Source organism: Neovison vison, chromosome 1 (assembly GCF_020171115.1).
Source record: "Neovison vison isolate M4711 chromosome 1, ASM_NN_V1, whole genome shotgun sequence".
Taxonomy (NCBI): Eukaryota; Metazoa; Chordata; class Mammalia; order Carnivora; family Mustelidae; genus Neogale; species Neogale vison.
In genome coordinates, this window is record NC_058091.1 from 59,213,471 (window position 1) to 59,228,965 (window position 15,495).

Sequence of the window (15,495 nt, forward strand, 5' to 3'; positions counted from 1 at the left end):
ATCTCCCTTCAGCCACAGTCTCTCATTGGTCCTGAACTGATGCATAGTAGATATACCACAGTGAACCAGCCCCACAACAGGATCAGTCCCTCCCTATTTCAGAAAGGCCTGTCCCCAGGCCCCTCTGCCAGACATGAAATGCTTTCATGAGTAGATGTTTAAGTTTGTGAGATGTTTTCCCTGCACGTATCTAGATGATTATGCGGCTTTTCTTTTCTACTCAGCCAAAATGGTGAACTGATTGATTTTTTATAATGTGAAACTTTGTATAACTGGGATAAACTCCACTTATTTATGGGTATATTAATTATTCTTTTTCTATATTGCTGGATTCAACTTGCTAATGCTATGCTAGGAATTTTTGTGTTTGTGATCTTGAGGGATACTGGTCTACAGATTTCTTTTCTGTGTGATGTGTTTGTTTTTTTTGTTTTTTTAAAGATTTTATTTATTTATTTGACAGAGAGAGATCACAAGCAGGCAGAGAGGCAGGCAGAGAGAGAGGAGGAAGCAGGCTCCCCGCAGAGCAGAGAGCCCAATGCAGGGCTCGATCCCAGGACCCTGGGATCATGACCTGAGCTGAAGGCAGTGGCTTAACCCACTGAGCCACCCAGGCGCCCCAATGTGTTTGGTTTTGATATCAGCAGGAGTGTTGCTAGGGTGTGTGGGCTCCAGGCAAATATTTTTTTGCCAGGCCTTTGTCTATATAAACAATTAGACTTCTTAAAAAATTTAATTTAATTTTTTTTAATGTTTTCTTTTTTTAATTTATTTTAAATTTTTTTTCAGCATAACAGTATTCATTATTTTTACACCACACCCAGTGCTCCATGCAATCTGTGCCCTCTATAATACCCACCACCTGGTACCCCGACCTCCCACCCCCGCCCCTTCAAAACCCTCAGATTGTTTTTTAGAGTCCATAGTCTCTCATGGTTCACCTCCCCTTCAAATTTAATTTAATTTAATTTTTTTCTCAGTGTTCCACATGCACTGTAAAGTCCATAGGCCTCTGTGAGGCATGGGGAAGAAATAAAAGAGGTACTTATGCATTTGTTTATTATCTAATTGGTGTACAGAAATTTTCTTTGCAGTATCCATCTCTTCCTATTTAGGGCCCAAAGCCATTTCTTCTAGTTCTTTATCATCAGATGTATTGCTACTTGCTTACTTCCTATCTCCCATCTAGAGAAATGCTCTTATTACTCACAAAGCCAGAACCTATTTGTATCGAAACAGCACAGATCATCATACACCTATAATTCTGTACTGTCATTTACTTGATGTTGATTATGTCATTACTCACGATGCCACATCACCCATCTGCCTGCACCCCCCCCCCCCAAGAATACTGGCTTCCAATGAGACACAGTGAAAGTTATTACCAGGCTTTGTTGATGATGACCACAAATGCAGGTCTTACCCAGAATGTGAAGGGAAATGTGAATGATATTTCATTTTCTGGTCATGTTTAACTTACTGTTTGGTACTTTATAGCACAAATGTAGAAGTTTTAGGCTCTAATAGGTGCATTTCTAGAACGTGATCTTCTTAACGTTGACCACTTTTTTGCATTCCATACATTGCCACTGTCAGGAAGAGGACTAAAGGGAGTCTACAAGTGAAGCAAGAGGGGCAGTCCCATTTGTACATGAAATGTCCACCTGTCATCTGGTGTGACTTAAAGCCATCCTGAAATAAGATAACCAGTCAGAGGCAAGAGAGAACATCAATCTGAAGGACAATGGGTATTGCAGAGCAAAGATCTCAAAAGCCCTTGGAGGAGACAGGCATAACCACTTCCAGAGGACAGCTGACATATCTGTGGAGCTTACAGAGTGGCTTGGGCAATCAACCAGGATGGAGGAAGTGCATAGGGTAAAGCATTCTCACCACCAGGGCGGAAAGACACCTGCTGCCTGCAGATGCTGTGATCGTGGGTGGCACTGGAGTCAGAAGGTAGACGTGTAAGTGTTGCGGCATAGGTCCAAATACGTAACCTGAACCCAAGGGTTGGCAGTGAACTCTTAGTAGCCGGGAAACCTAAACTTGCTACATGTCCAACATGAGTGAGAGTTACTTAAAATCAACATGTCTGTACCATTCTGGAGCCCCAATCTTTCATGATCCCACAAAAACAATATTATTCCAGCCAGAGGGAGTAATCTCCTTGCAAGGCATCTCTGGAACTAAAACCTTGCTATGGGGTCCTGCGTTGACTCCATAGGTATGAATCCCTGAGTGAACTGGGGCATATGGTTCATAATAGGTGAAGAGTAGAGGGTCTGAGAAGGGAGAATCTGGGACCAGGACCAAGAGGTGAAATTTTTCTGTCATTTATTCAAATATTATTTTCTGCCTCTCCCTCTTTCTTTCTTTTTTTCCATAGGGCTCCAATTACATATATATTATTCTATAGGTTACTGAGATTGTATCCTTTTCTTTTCTTTTTTTTTTTTTAGTCTTTTTTTCCCAGTGCTTCTGTTTCGATCATTTCTATTGCAATCTCTTCACATTTGTTGATCCTTTTCCCTCCGTAGTCTCTAATCTGCTGTTAATTCCATTCAGTGTATTTTTCATATCTAAAATTTTTATTTGCATTTTTTATCCCTTTAATTGGTCTTCCACTCCTGTTAATTTTCCCTCTGCCTGCTTGACATATGGAGTGTAATTGTTGTTTTAGTGTCATTGTCTACTAATTTCCTCTATCAATTCTGAGTCTGTTTCTGTTGATGGACTTTCCCCCTATTTGAAGGTCAAGTTCTCCTGCATCTTAACATGTCTGGAAATTTTGATTGGAAGTCAGGCATGATAAATTTTGTCTTGAGTATCGGATTTTTTTCTCTTCCTTAAAGATTATTGTGCTTTATTTTGGCAGGCAGTTAAGTTTCTGAGGATCAGTTTAATAATTTTGAAGCTTCTATTAAAGCTTTTAAAGAGTGGGTCTTGAGTAACCTTTACTCAAAAAATGTGACTATCACTTGACCCTTCTGAATGCTGTCTCTATTCAATGAAGTCTCTTCACTCTGGCTAAGTGGGGAAATGAATTATTCCTGGTCTTCTGTGAGCTCTTGGCTTCATCCAGAGTATGGCCCCTCAGTAATTGTTCTTTCCCCCAAATATATTCATGTGAAGATTGATATTCAGCCAGACTGAGGGGATTCCTTGCAGATTTCTGGCGCTCCTTCACTTCATAACTCCCTTGTGTCCAGGGCTCGGCTCCACAAACTCTAGTCACCTCGGTCTCCCTGAACTTTGGGCTCTTTAACTCAGTGAGGCCACTGGACTTTGTCTGGGATTCCCTTCCTAGGGTGAGGGTCTGGAAATTGCCTCTGGGCAGAGAGCCAGGGTGATCATAGGGCACACCTTGTTTATTTTTCTTTCTTCAGGGATCTTAGTTCTATGCAGCTCTGTTGACAAGTGTCTGAAAATGAGTGTTTTTATTGTATGTTACCAATCATTTCTAGTTTACAGTTATGGGGGAGATCATTCCAGATTCTATCGCTTCTTCATGGCAGGAAACAGAAATTCTCCAGACACAATATATTTTCTTTCAGCTTTGAGTATTCCATTCTGAGTGCAGAATGAATGTTGCAGATTGCTAGCTTCTCTCACAAATGCAAACTCTATTTATTCTGGGGCTTTCCTCCCTTATCTTTTCTACCCTTAGTTCTCAGAAACTTTTAGCCCAGAATTTCAGCTGAACTGTTGAAATTGATATACTGACCTCCTGAATTATAACTTAACTAGTGCCAAGATTATAGTCTCAAGCTGAGCTGTTTCAAATGGAAAACTCATTTCTTGGAGGCATGTTATTGGGGATCTATTTTTGGAAAACCGCTTTGTAATATAAAAAATTCCAAAATTAATGATGACTGTAAATATATAGAAATAGTGGTAAAGGGATGATGAGGGACATTTGTGCTTCCCTGAAACTGCCAACTAGAGTATATGGTTCAGGATAAAACTTGCCAAGTGTCTCACCTTTTAAGTTCAGAGGAATGTCTTCTGGATGCCAGTCCCAGACTGTGAGATTTGCTAACAGAAGGCATCCAGCAGAACCAGTTTCTTAAACCCCACTCCTTTGGTCTTTATAGAGTAAAGGACACAGAGCAGGGAAGGATATTAAATCTTTGAAGGAAGGTTCTTGAAGTATTAACAATACCTTCTCCCTCCTCTTTCCTTGGTGGAGAGCCTTGGGAGGCAGGGAGCTGGGGAAGTTTCTATTGGTTCCACCCTCTTGTGTCGAAATCTGTGTTTCCCAAGTTCCCTCTACCCCCAGTAAGAACTGTGGGGGTGGGGGGCAGTTTTGTGTGTGCTGAACTGACAGAGCATTTGGTGTTGTTGATGGAACTTCAAGAGAGCATGCCCCAGGGCAGCCTGTGTTCCCACCCTTGGCTTGGCAAGGACTGATGAGTGCTTGCCATGAAAGGTAGCTTGGCCTTGCCAGAAGCAAAGACTTTTGGGTGGATTAGGTATTGCCTTCATAATAGGGGAGAAGAGGACAAGGGAACTGTGCAAGGGTGGGCCCTGTGGAGCTGCCTAATGAGCTGACAATTTCATTCCCACTCCAGCCCCTTGGTGTTGGACTGGGAGACAGAGAAGGGACTCGCCAGCTCTGATGTCACTTGCTGTGTAAGCAGAGATCATCCCTCCTCTTTTCCAAGCACAGGGCAAACAGAGAGGGAAGGGGAGTTTTGACAGTTTGGGTTTCACAAATCACAGGATCAAATACTAAACTCGAATGAGGTGAAGAAATAAGATGTCTGGCCTAGGCAGACATCTTGAGGAAGAGTGTAGTTTTGGGGATCCAGAATATTTAGTGTTGCTTGAAAATAAATGAATTTCATTTTGCATGTATCTATATTGAGACTACTCTATCAAACATATCAAAGTGCTTATGCATGTATGTCAAACCAGAGACAGCATTTTTAAAAAAGCTTTCATATTGTGCCCGATATTAACACACTTGCAAAATTCCCTTGAGAGAATTTTACTGCATGGATTGATTTGACTGAGGCTTTAAAAGTGTATTTTTTCAATAGAGCTCAGCCATAAGTTGTCTACCTCTCTTCCTGGCAAATCTCCCTGTAGCAAGCCTAGGCATTTTATTACTCCCAAATCCTTTGAATGGTACTTGAAATCAGGGTCATCTGTCTCAAAAATGTTCATTGCTCAGCTGATGAGTAGGTATGAAAGTGTCCAAATATCTTTGAGTGTTTTCATGGGGACTTCTTCAGTCATCTTCAGCACTTTCATTTCAATAAATCAGATGAATTTGAATGACTTTGACTGGCTCATCAGCATTGGATAATTGGTTTGGCTTGGTGAGGGACAAGTGTTGGTCACTCAATTATTAGAGAGTCACAAATATGAATTTTGGGTATCGTAGCTATTAATCTGGGTGTGTGGCTTTTTTTTTTTTTTTAGCAAAATGCAAAGTAGCCCATATAAATATGTAAAAATGCTTAATGACAACACATATATTAGTTTCCTATTACTGTTGTAAAAATAGTACCACACACTCAGTGGCACATTTATTACCTAATAACTCTGGAGGTCAGAAATCCTCATGTGAAGGTGTTAACAGGGTAGAATTCTTTTTTAGCCTCTAGGGACAGAATCCATTTCTTTGGCTGTTTGAGTTTCTGCAATCTTTGCCCTTCCTCACTCCAGAAGAAATTGTGACATTTCTTCCTTTCACTGGGACCTCCTCCCTCCATCTTATAAGGGCCTTGTAATTATAGTCAGTGCGCTGGGTAATTCAGGGTAACCCACATCTCAAAATCCTTAACTTAATCACACCTCAGAGTCCCTTTTGACACAAAAGGTAACATATTCAAAGGCTCTGGTGATTAGGATGTGGACCTCTTTTGGGGTTACTACTACCACATTATACTCACTAAAAAAGCAAGAAATAGTATGATTTCATGCCCCTCTAAAACTTCAACAGTCTCTGTTTGTGACTTCTTTTTTCTTTATTGTCTTCATTTCCTTAACACATTTTTCCCCCCAATTTTATTGAGGTTACCAATTTCCGGTCCCTTTTATACTGTCCATGTCAGTCCTCTATCTTTCCTCTTCTGTTCCTTCTAGACCCCATGACTCATCCTTCCAATCACTCTTGCCAATACCCTGACACTCACCTCTTGTCTTTTTGTAACACCTATACTTGTAAACCAAATTTTCCACTTCTTTGCTCTGTCTGGCCTGTTGAGGTTTCTCGGGGAAATCCCACAATAAGCTTTGTTACTATCAAGGTAAATTAGTGATCTTCAACCCTCTCCAGGGCCCTCAGTGTGGGCTAGAAAGCCTTCTATGTTTTCACAGTCTGTGCCACTCTTCTCAGGATAAATTACAAGCTTCAACCTCATCTTCTGTGCTCTCTCTCTCTTCAGGCAATGCTTTGAGGGAAAAATTACAACCATTAAAGCCATCAGAAGCACGTCCAAAAACTTTGTCTTTGGTCTGGTAAACATACATTGAAGGACATTTGTCTCTTTCTCCTTCTTTCCTGTAAAGTGGGGGAGGTGTTCCCTTCTAAGGCTAACCCAGAATAGTTGTGAGCCAACAGTATCTACATTGTTCACATTGTCTGTGGAGCGTGTTTTTACTGTGTAAGTATAGTTTTTTATTTTATTTTATTTATTTATTTTTAAAGATTTTATTTATTTATTTGACAGAGTTCACAAGTAGGCAGAGAGGCAGGCAGAGAGAGAGGGGGAACAGGCTCCCTGCTGAGCAGAGAGCCCCACGTGGGGCTCGATCCCAGGACCCTGGGATCATGACCTGAGCCGAAGACAGAGGCTTTAACCCACTGAGCCACCCAGGCGCCCCAAGTATAGTTTTTTAAATGGTAATCTGTAACTGCTATCTCTACTGATTTAACATTCACTAACACCAATAACTCCTCAATTCTTTGGGATCTAGATTCTGCCCCTACAATTTCATTGAAATAGCCCTTGATCTACACGTAAGAAAATCCAAAGCCAAGTTCATTATCAAACCCTATCCCAGTCTAGTTCTCCTCCAGGTTTCTTATTTGTGAAATGTTACTATCATTGCTTAAAAACATCTTAGATGGTTTTCTCTCAATAACTTCACAGTAGGGGCGCCTGGGTGGCTCAGTGGGTTAAGCCGCTGCCTTCGGCTCAGGTCATGATCTCAGGGTCCTGGGATCGAGTCCCGCATCAGGCTCTCTGCTCAGCAGGGAGCCTGCTTCCCTCTCTCTCTCTCTGCCTGCCTCTCTGTCTACTTGTAATCTCTCTCTGTCAAATAAATAAATAAAATCTTAAAAAAAAAATAACTTCACAGTATATCAGCTACCAAACCCATAGATTCAATTTCTTAATATATATTACATTCTACTTTCTCATATATATTATATATAACATTCAATTTCCTAATATATATTATATTCCATTTCCTCATATATATTATAGAGTTGACACTTAAAAAATGTTGGAGCTGGGGTGCTGACCCCTCACATAGCGAAAAATCCATGTAAAACTTTTGACTCCCCCAAAACTTCACTATAAATAGCCTGCTGTTGACTGGAAGCCTTACTGAAAACATAAACAGTCAAGTAACACATATTTTGCATGCATTATATACTGTATTCTTATAATAAAGTAAGCTAAGAGAAAAGAAAATGTTCTAAGAAATGTTCTAAGAAAATGTTTCTCTTCTAAGGAAGAGAAAATACATTTATATACAGGATTGTATTTATTGAAGGAAACCTACATATAAGTGGACCCATGTAGTTCAAACCCAGGGTGTTTAACGGTCAGCTGTATATAATGTTCAATTTCTAAATATATATTTATATGTAATAGTTATGTACTTAACACAGAAACGTTGATTTGAAGGGACACATGTACCTCAGTGTTTACCAAAACATTATTAACAGTATGGCCAAATTATGGAAAGAGCCCAAATTTCCATAGACTGATGAATGGATAAAGATGCAGTGTATCTATAAAGTGGAATATTACTCAGCCACCAAAAAGAATGAATCTTACCATTTGCAAAAACATTGTTGGAGTTAGAGTGTATTATGCTATGTGAAATAAGTCAGTCAGAGAAAGACAAATACCATATGACTTCACTTCTACATGGAACATACAAAACAGATGAACATAGGGGAAGGGAAATAAAGAGAGGGAAATACACAATAAGAATTTCTTAACTATAGAGACCAAACTGAGGGTTAATGGAAGGAGATGGGTGAGAGATGCATGAATGGTTGATGGGTAGGGAAAAGGGCACTTGTTATGAGCACTGGGTTTATATTTAAGTGATGAATCACTAAATTCTATTCCTGAAACCAGTATTACACTATATATTAGCTAACTAGAATTAAAATAAAAATTTGAAGAAAAATTATACATATATGTATTTGTGTGTGTGTGTGTGTGTGTGTTTCCCATATCATTAAAGGATATGGGATATATTCATCTGTATTTTCTTATATTTCTCCTATACCTTTTTATATGTCTCACCATTTAATCTATCTGAAGTTGTATGTGTGTGTATTTTTTGTTTGTGTGTTTCAAGAGAGGAATGCAGCCTTTTCTTTTTTAACCAATTAGTTAGTCATCCCTTGTAGCCCATTCATTCAATCACTTATTATGCTCTTACTGACTTAAAATGTCATTTTATTATTTGCTAACTTTATATGTATAAATTAAGACCAGCTTCTGGACATGCTTTCTATTTTGCTGATTTTTCTTTCTATTCTTGAGCCATACCACATTATTTTAATTATCACACTTATGATTCCAATATATTTTAATGATATGAGTGGCTTTAACTACTTGTTCTCAAGATTTTTCAGTTGTTTTACTTGTTTACTTTTCTGTTAAATTTTTAAAAGTTTGCAACTTTAGAATGGAGTTATATCGTACCTATAAATCATTTGGAGGAAGAAATGACATCTTTAAGAATAGCATTTTCTTTTTCAGAGTTTAGCATATATTTTCATTTTATTTGTCTTTTTAAAAAGTTCATCAAGAGAAAAATATACATTATATATTCATGGAAAATTATTATTTTAATATAGTATTAGATTTATAGTGATAGTATTTTATCTATAAGAAGTGAAATTTGGTGCTCTTTTGGGTTTATTTTGAGGTGTATTTTTAGTAAAATAAGTTGAGAAGATTTCCATTGTTCCGCTTCTTTGGTACAATTTATTTTGATTTTTTTGCATTATTTAATTATTAATTTTCATGTTCCAGAGTGGAGCTGGAAGCACATTCTGCTCTGAGATTGCAGATGGTAGATTTCTCTTTACATACATACACAGAGAAGAGGGTAAATCATGAACATCCTCCTGAGAACTGATGGGAGAAAGTGAGCTTGCAAGCAAAAGGGAGAAATCACTGATAATTTATTCCTTATCACTCGGTGATTACACAGCAGTCAGTAGACTCATTCCCATAGATTCTGCTCCAGGGCAAGCAGAGTTTCTGTGATGGATCAGTGGGTGCCTAGGCTGGGTAGGGGTGTCTTGGTGTATTCCATGCACTTGCCGTGACAGCCCTGGGCATCCTGTAGAATGTGGGGCTGGGGTTCAGGGGCTGGAGTTCCTAAAGCAAAAATGATCCATCACAAGAAAACCAAACCAAACCCCAAATCTGAACACGTAATTATATTTGAAACAGAGTAGTGATGCAGAAATCTAGACTGCTCCAATGGATGTAAGTGGAATCAGCTTTATATCTAAAATCCACTGACATTAACTTCTTTGTCTGCCACTTTGGTGGGACACAAGGTCCCAGAGGAATTGTTCCAGGAAGTCCTAAAGGTTTAGGTTTACTTTCAGGTTTACTTCTTCAGGTTTACTTTCCTGAAGGTCACATGAAGAAATGGTTTCCTTTTAAATAGTGACTTTGCTCTTTTTCTGGTTTTTCTTAAAGCATTCACTTTTCTTTTCCAATATTGATTCTGTAGTTACATACCACTTTTTTTTTTTTTTTTAACATAGAACCTTTCTACTCCAGGTTAAAATATAACTTATTCTATGCTAGACCTAACATTCTCAAATACCTCAGAAAAATAATAGTAATGGTGTCATGGACATCTATATCTTATTATTATTATTTTTTAACCTTAAAAGGGAATGCCTTTGGTCTTTGAGATGACTATTCCTTCCCAAGATATGGGGCACTTTTACATTATTAATGTTATTGTCAGAAATAACTGTTAAAATTTATCAGATGCTTTGGAGCAACAGTGGAGAGAATCATATGACTTTTTTCTTTTTTCTTTTACACTGGTCCCCACCTTCTCTGAGTGCTCTCTATTCATAAGTCTCACTTTCTGTGGTTTCAGTTGACCGCAGTTGACTGAGGTCTGGAAGTACATTATACTCCTTCTGACACAGTGTCAGAAGGTCAATGGTAGCCCAATGCTGTATTGCAGAGCCAGTGTCCTTAACATTACCTCATGCCATCCATAGGCATTTTATCATCTCACATCACCCATCATGAGAAGGGTAAGTACAGTACAGTAAGATATTTTGAGAGAGACCACATTCACAGAACTTTTATTACAGTGTATTGTTGGAATTGTTTTATTTTATTATTATTGCTATTAAATCTCTTGTGCCTAATTTATAAATTAAATTTTATCATAAGCATATATATATAGGAAAAAACATAGTACATATATGGTTCCACACTGTCTGGGGTTTCAGGCATCTACTGGGGATCCTGGAATGTGTCTCCTGCAGATAAGCAGGGTTGGTTCTATTGAGACAATGTTTTTAAATAAAAACCCTAGTATTTACCCATCCTTAAATTTTTAGAATAAACCTTATTAAGTTTTGAAAAATTATATGTATTGGATTTATGTTGTTATGTTATGTTATGCTAAATCAAATGATTTTTTTTTCTACATTGGCTTTGTTTTGAGGGTTCTATTAACTTTGGTAAATAATTTGGGAAGTGTTTCATCGTTCTGTAATCTTGGAACAGTTTAAATAACATGTGAGTTGTTACTTGAACGTCTTCAAAGATTTGCTCATGAAACACTCTGGACCCAATTCCTTTTTTGGAGATAGTTATTTGAACATTAAAAAGAAGTCTTCCATGAATATCAGTCTGTTGTTATAGCTTTCCAATTCTTATTGAATTCATTTACTTGAAAATTGCACATTTCACTGGGTTCTAAGAATTTGTTGCCATAGAAATATAAAGTTTATTTTTATAATTAAAATAATTTGTTTCACATCTATGCTTATATTGCAAAGTATTTGTTTCTCTTTGTTTGCATATTTTAGTGTTATTTGTATAGATGAGATACTGTATCAATTTACTTATATATCAGTTCCTCTGTTATTTTTCTGCTGTCTTATTTAATTTCTGCTTTTATTTTGATTAACTTTTCCCCTACATTTTTCTTTTTTTAAAATTAGTTAATTAATTTATTTATCCTGCATTTTTCTAAGATTTATTTTTATGTATTCTCTACTACATGTTCTGCATTAGTCTTATTTTAAAATAATTACGGTCAAAGATTTTATAAATTAGCTTTTAAAAAAATATTCTTTTTAGAGTTATCAAAAAGATACAGTTCCTAAAATAAAAAAATAATTAAGAATTAGGTTCAGTAAACCCATTCTCAACAGGTAATAGAAACAAATAAGAAAGGAGACTCCAATGTTTAATACACCATGCAGTTATCACACTGGGGTTGTTTGGTCTTTATTAAAGTTTCAGTTTGCATATAAGAAAAGTTTCACAAGATTAAATCATGAGATCCAAATACACTCAGGGTTTTGACTAAATTGATGTAATTATTACTAACATTGCCTGTTTGAGGCAACTGTGACATCATTGCAATAGGGAGCAATCCATCCCATTTCCCTCAGACTTGCCCTGTGGCCCGGGTTCATTTTCCCAGCCACCTGCAGGACTCAGTACTCAAATGCCGTTCTCCACATCTGCCCCTTTGACTTTCACGTATTTCTTAACAAAAAACACAATAGAGTTTTATTCTTCCTCAAGTAAATGGAATTACAATAGCAGAAATTAAAATCCAATGCCCAATTTTAGTTTTAAAAACTAGAAGAGGGAAAAAAAAAGATGTTATTATCAATAATGAATTTGGAAAGAATTCTTTAAAACATAATAGGGCAAGTTATTTGGGATATGACTGTATTCTATTCTTATATATGTTTCTTTATAAAGGTCCCCCCCCCCGGGTGGGGGAGGCAGGAAGGCTGAGATGAATTCCACTGCTTTCTTGGATGCTTCCTTTCCTGCACTGCCAATGCCCAGGGGGTAAGCAGTCTTCAATGGCGATTCAATCCATCTCTTTCATTTAGACTTAGATCTCATTCCAATTTAGGCTTCTCTTTCTCTTCTTCCATACCTAGAAATTCAGGCAAAGTACTTTATTTTAATATCAGATTGAATTGTGAGCAGATTTGCCAAGGCTGCTCCAAAAAACCCTCCCTTATCCCCACATCTCTCCCTTTCTACCCTGCTGCACCCACCGCTTTTCTCCTAGTTTAGAAGGAAAAATCTTTTACAACTTTCTCCAGGAACTTCCTCGGTGACCTGTGTCCCCACCCTTTCCCCCCAAGTCAGGACACTTCCAAGTCTTAACGGCTTCTGGGAGTGATGGTGCAAGTTAGTTCCTGACTCACGGAGTTTTGCACAGAAACCCCAACCAGACTGCTTTGTAACCAGCTTCTAGCAACAGGAGGTGTGCAACTGATGAGTCTCAAACAGCCCTCATTTATTTTTATTTTTGTTGTGTTTCTTCTCAAGGCAAGAACTCTAGATTTTCAGAAGTCAAGAATTTTGGTTTTTTTAAAACTCATAGAGAGCTTTTTAAGCACAGGAACGATTTATTTCCATATCTTTGTGGAAGATCTCCTTCTATTCAACCCAATCCTGGTAGAACTATGTTTCACCTCCTGAGAGACTCATATGTACTGGACCAGCAAGAGCTTTGCCTGTTGTTTGTGGTGAATAGTGAATTAATGATGTTTCATTTTCCTGAAGATGAAAATGTTGAAGTCATTCTCATGAATTAAAGTTAAATCTGATAAATGTTTCCCACTTCTTTTTTCCTTTGCTTTTTACTAAATACTCATCCTCTGAAACCAAATTCTCAGAGAATTTTGTTGGAACAAAAAAACTCCAAATACTGTTTTGCAGGTATTGTTGGTATTCTTTTGTAAGTTATAAGCTCTCTGAAGGCAGAACCCTTAACTGGTTTGTTTCTGATAATATCCCTAGCACCCAGAATAGTGTTGACTCATGGTTGGAGCTTAATCTTTAATGAATCAGTTAATAAACAATGAATGTAAGGAAAGTCTCAGAAGGCTATGTTAGTGGGAAAGCAGAGTAAAATATGGAATTTCACAATATAAAAAAATTTAAAGCCTAATCCCAGAGGGTCATCATCATAAGGCTTATATTAAGAAGGACTCCCCTTCCCCCACAGGTTCCAATTCCTAGTATCTGTTTTGTGGAGTCAGGGTAGTAATGGGGGAAGGCAGGTAACATGCTCTGAACAGGTGTCCTTAGGCAGTCTTTCTGGTTTGGTTTTCATGACTGAGGAACTGGCAGAGATCTGTAACACTTTTTCCAAAGTACTTCTCAGAAATCATATTAAGGAAAACTTCGGTTTCAAGAGTAAGGACATCTGAAGGGAGGAGGAATAGGGTTAAGGGGGAGAAGGCCAAGAGATGCCTTAGTTGTTGGTAACCAAGGCAAAGGCGGAAAAACACAACGTGGATTCTGTTCAAACAACACACATGACTTGGGTCCCAACTTTGTCCCATGTTCCCTCTCCTGTGGAGAAGCTCTCAGGAACTAATAACTGCTTGCTTTTCTTTAAAGTCTGTTTCTTCCTAAGTGTTCTCCTGCAGATGGGTTGACTTGGCAGCAATAGTGGAATCTTCAAAAGTGGGGGTGGAGAACAGGGGGTGTTCATTGACCCAGACAGGAAAAATGGCTCCCCACCTACTTTAGTTTGGCAGCTTTGAGGTAGAGGGAAAAAATTAGACAGCTGTAAATAATATTTGGAAGAACCAGAGGTATAATTTCCACACGAATAGCAGAAAGAAACCTGTCACAAAGCTGAGGCAGGATGTGCTTTTGGGAACATAGAAGAAGAGTTGATTGACCCTGAGAGTTAGTCACATGTGATTCTGCCAGGCAGGGAGAAGGGCTCAATCAGAGGGCAGCACTGGGACATTGTAGGCCTGGGTTGGTCTGTGTGGGACATGAGCTGGATAGGCATTTGGGGGAGAAGGTTTCTGTCACACAAGCCTAGCTCCAAACTCCTTTCTCTTTTGCTTGCTTTCCCTGTCCTTAACCTAACCTTTCACTTTTGGACACTTTCATTTCTGGTCGTTTAAAATTTTACTTTAATAAGATTGGTCACCCCAGTTAGACACACTGGAATTGGAATAAATTCTTAGATTAAGTACAGAAAGATTTCAGTGGTTATAGAATTGTGTGTTGCCCCACACCCTGCCCCCAAAGTCATATGTTGAAGTCCTAACCTTAGAACCTCAGAAAGTGAAAGAAGGCCAAGGGTGCAGCTGGACAACCCTTTGCTAAGGAGATTAGGCATATCATTCATGGATCCAATTAACCATTTCAGCAGAAGCCAGGAAAGATTTGTGGGGGACCTTCTTGTCTGATGACTTGGGCCCCTGTGAATTGCATGGGAAACCAATAAGGTTTTTTGAGAATTTTGTACTAGCAGAAACACTGTTAGCCTGGATGAAAGGGACTGATAGATAGCATGAAATGAGGAGAAAATGACTCCTAAGGTGGTTCAGGGGATACCCTCTTCTGTGGGTAGGGCTGCCACCCAGGGCAGAGCCACATCCTCCTTCTGGTGAGCCCTGAGGATGGAGCATTCAGCTAAAGAGGCTCATTCTCCAGCCTTTAAATCTAGAAATTTCCCTGCTATGTTTCAAACTTTGTTGAGAACTGTGGCCCCTTTTTCACACCCCTTTTTGGAATGGATATGGGTATTCTATGTCTGTCCCACCAATGTGTTTTGGAAGCAGGTAACTTTCTGTATGGCTTCAGAGGTTCACAACTGGAAAACAATTGTGCTTCAAGATGAATCATACCCCAAGTCTTAACCATACTTGATTTAGGTGATATTTAAGATGAGATTTTGTACCTTAGAGTTGATGTTGGAAAGACATTTGGAGCTGTTGGGGATGTATTTTGCATGAATGAGGACATGAGTTTCGGGGACAGAAAGCAGAGTATTATGGATGGAACTGTATCTCTCCTTAGAATGTGATTATATTTGGAAATAGGGTCTTTGCCAAGTTAAAATGAAGTTATCAGGGTGGACCTAATCAAATATGACCATTGCCTTTATAAAAAGTGAATTTTTGGAGACAGCCTCACATGTAAGGATGAATGCCATCTGGAACATGAAGACAGCCATCTACAAGTCAAGGAGAGAGGCCTGGAACAGATCCATCCCTCATGGCCCTCAGAAGAA

General features: G+C 38.5%; 1 protein-coding gene across 1 annotated transcript in view; it reads right to left on the bottom strand.

Annotated features, from left to right (window-relative positions):
* Nucleotides 1–11,678: 11,678 nt before the first annotated feature.
* Nucleotides 11,679–15,495, bottom strand: part of AIG1 (androgen induced 1) — a 270,821-nt gene continuing 267,004 nt past the window's right edge. The window contains exon 6 of the mRNA XM_044247585.1: nt 11,679–12,378. Within this exon, the coding sequence (XP_044103520.1) occupies nt 12,341–12,378 (38 nt within the window). The 3' untranslated portion in view covers nt 11,679–12,340. The remainder of the gene's footprint in view (nt 12,379–15,495) is intronic.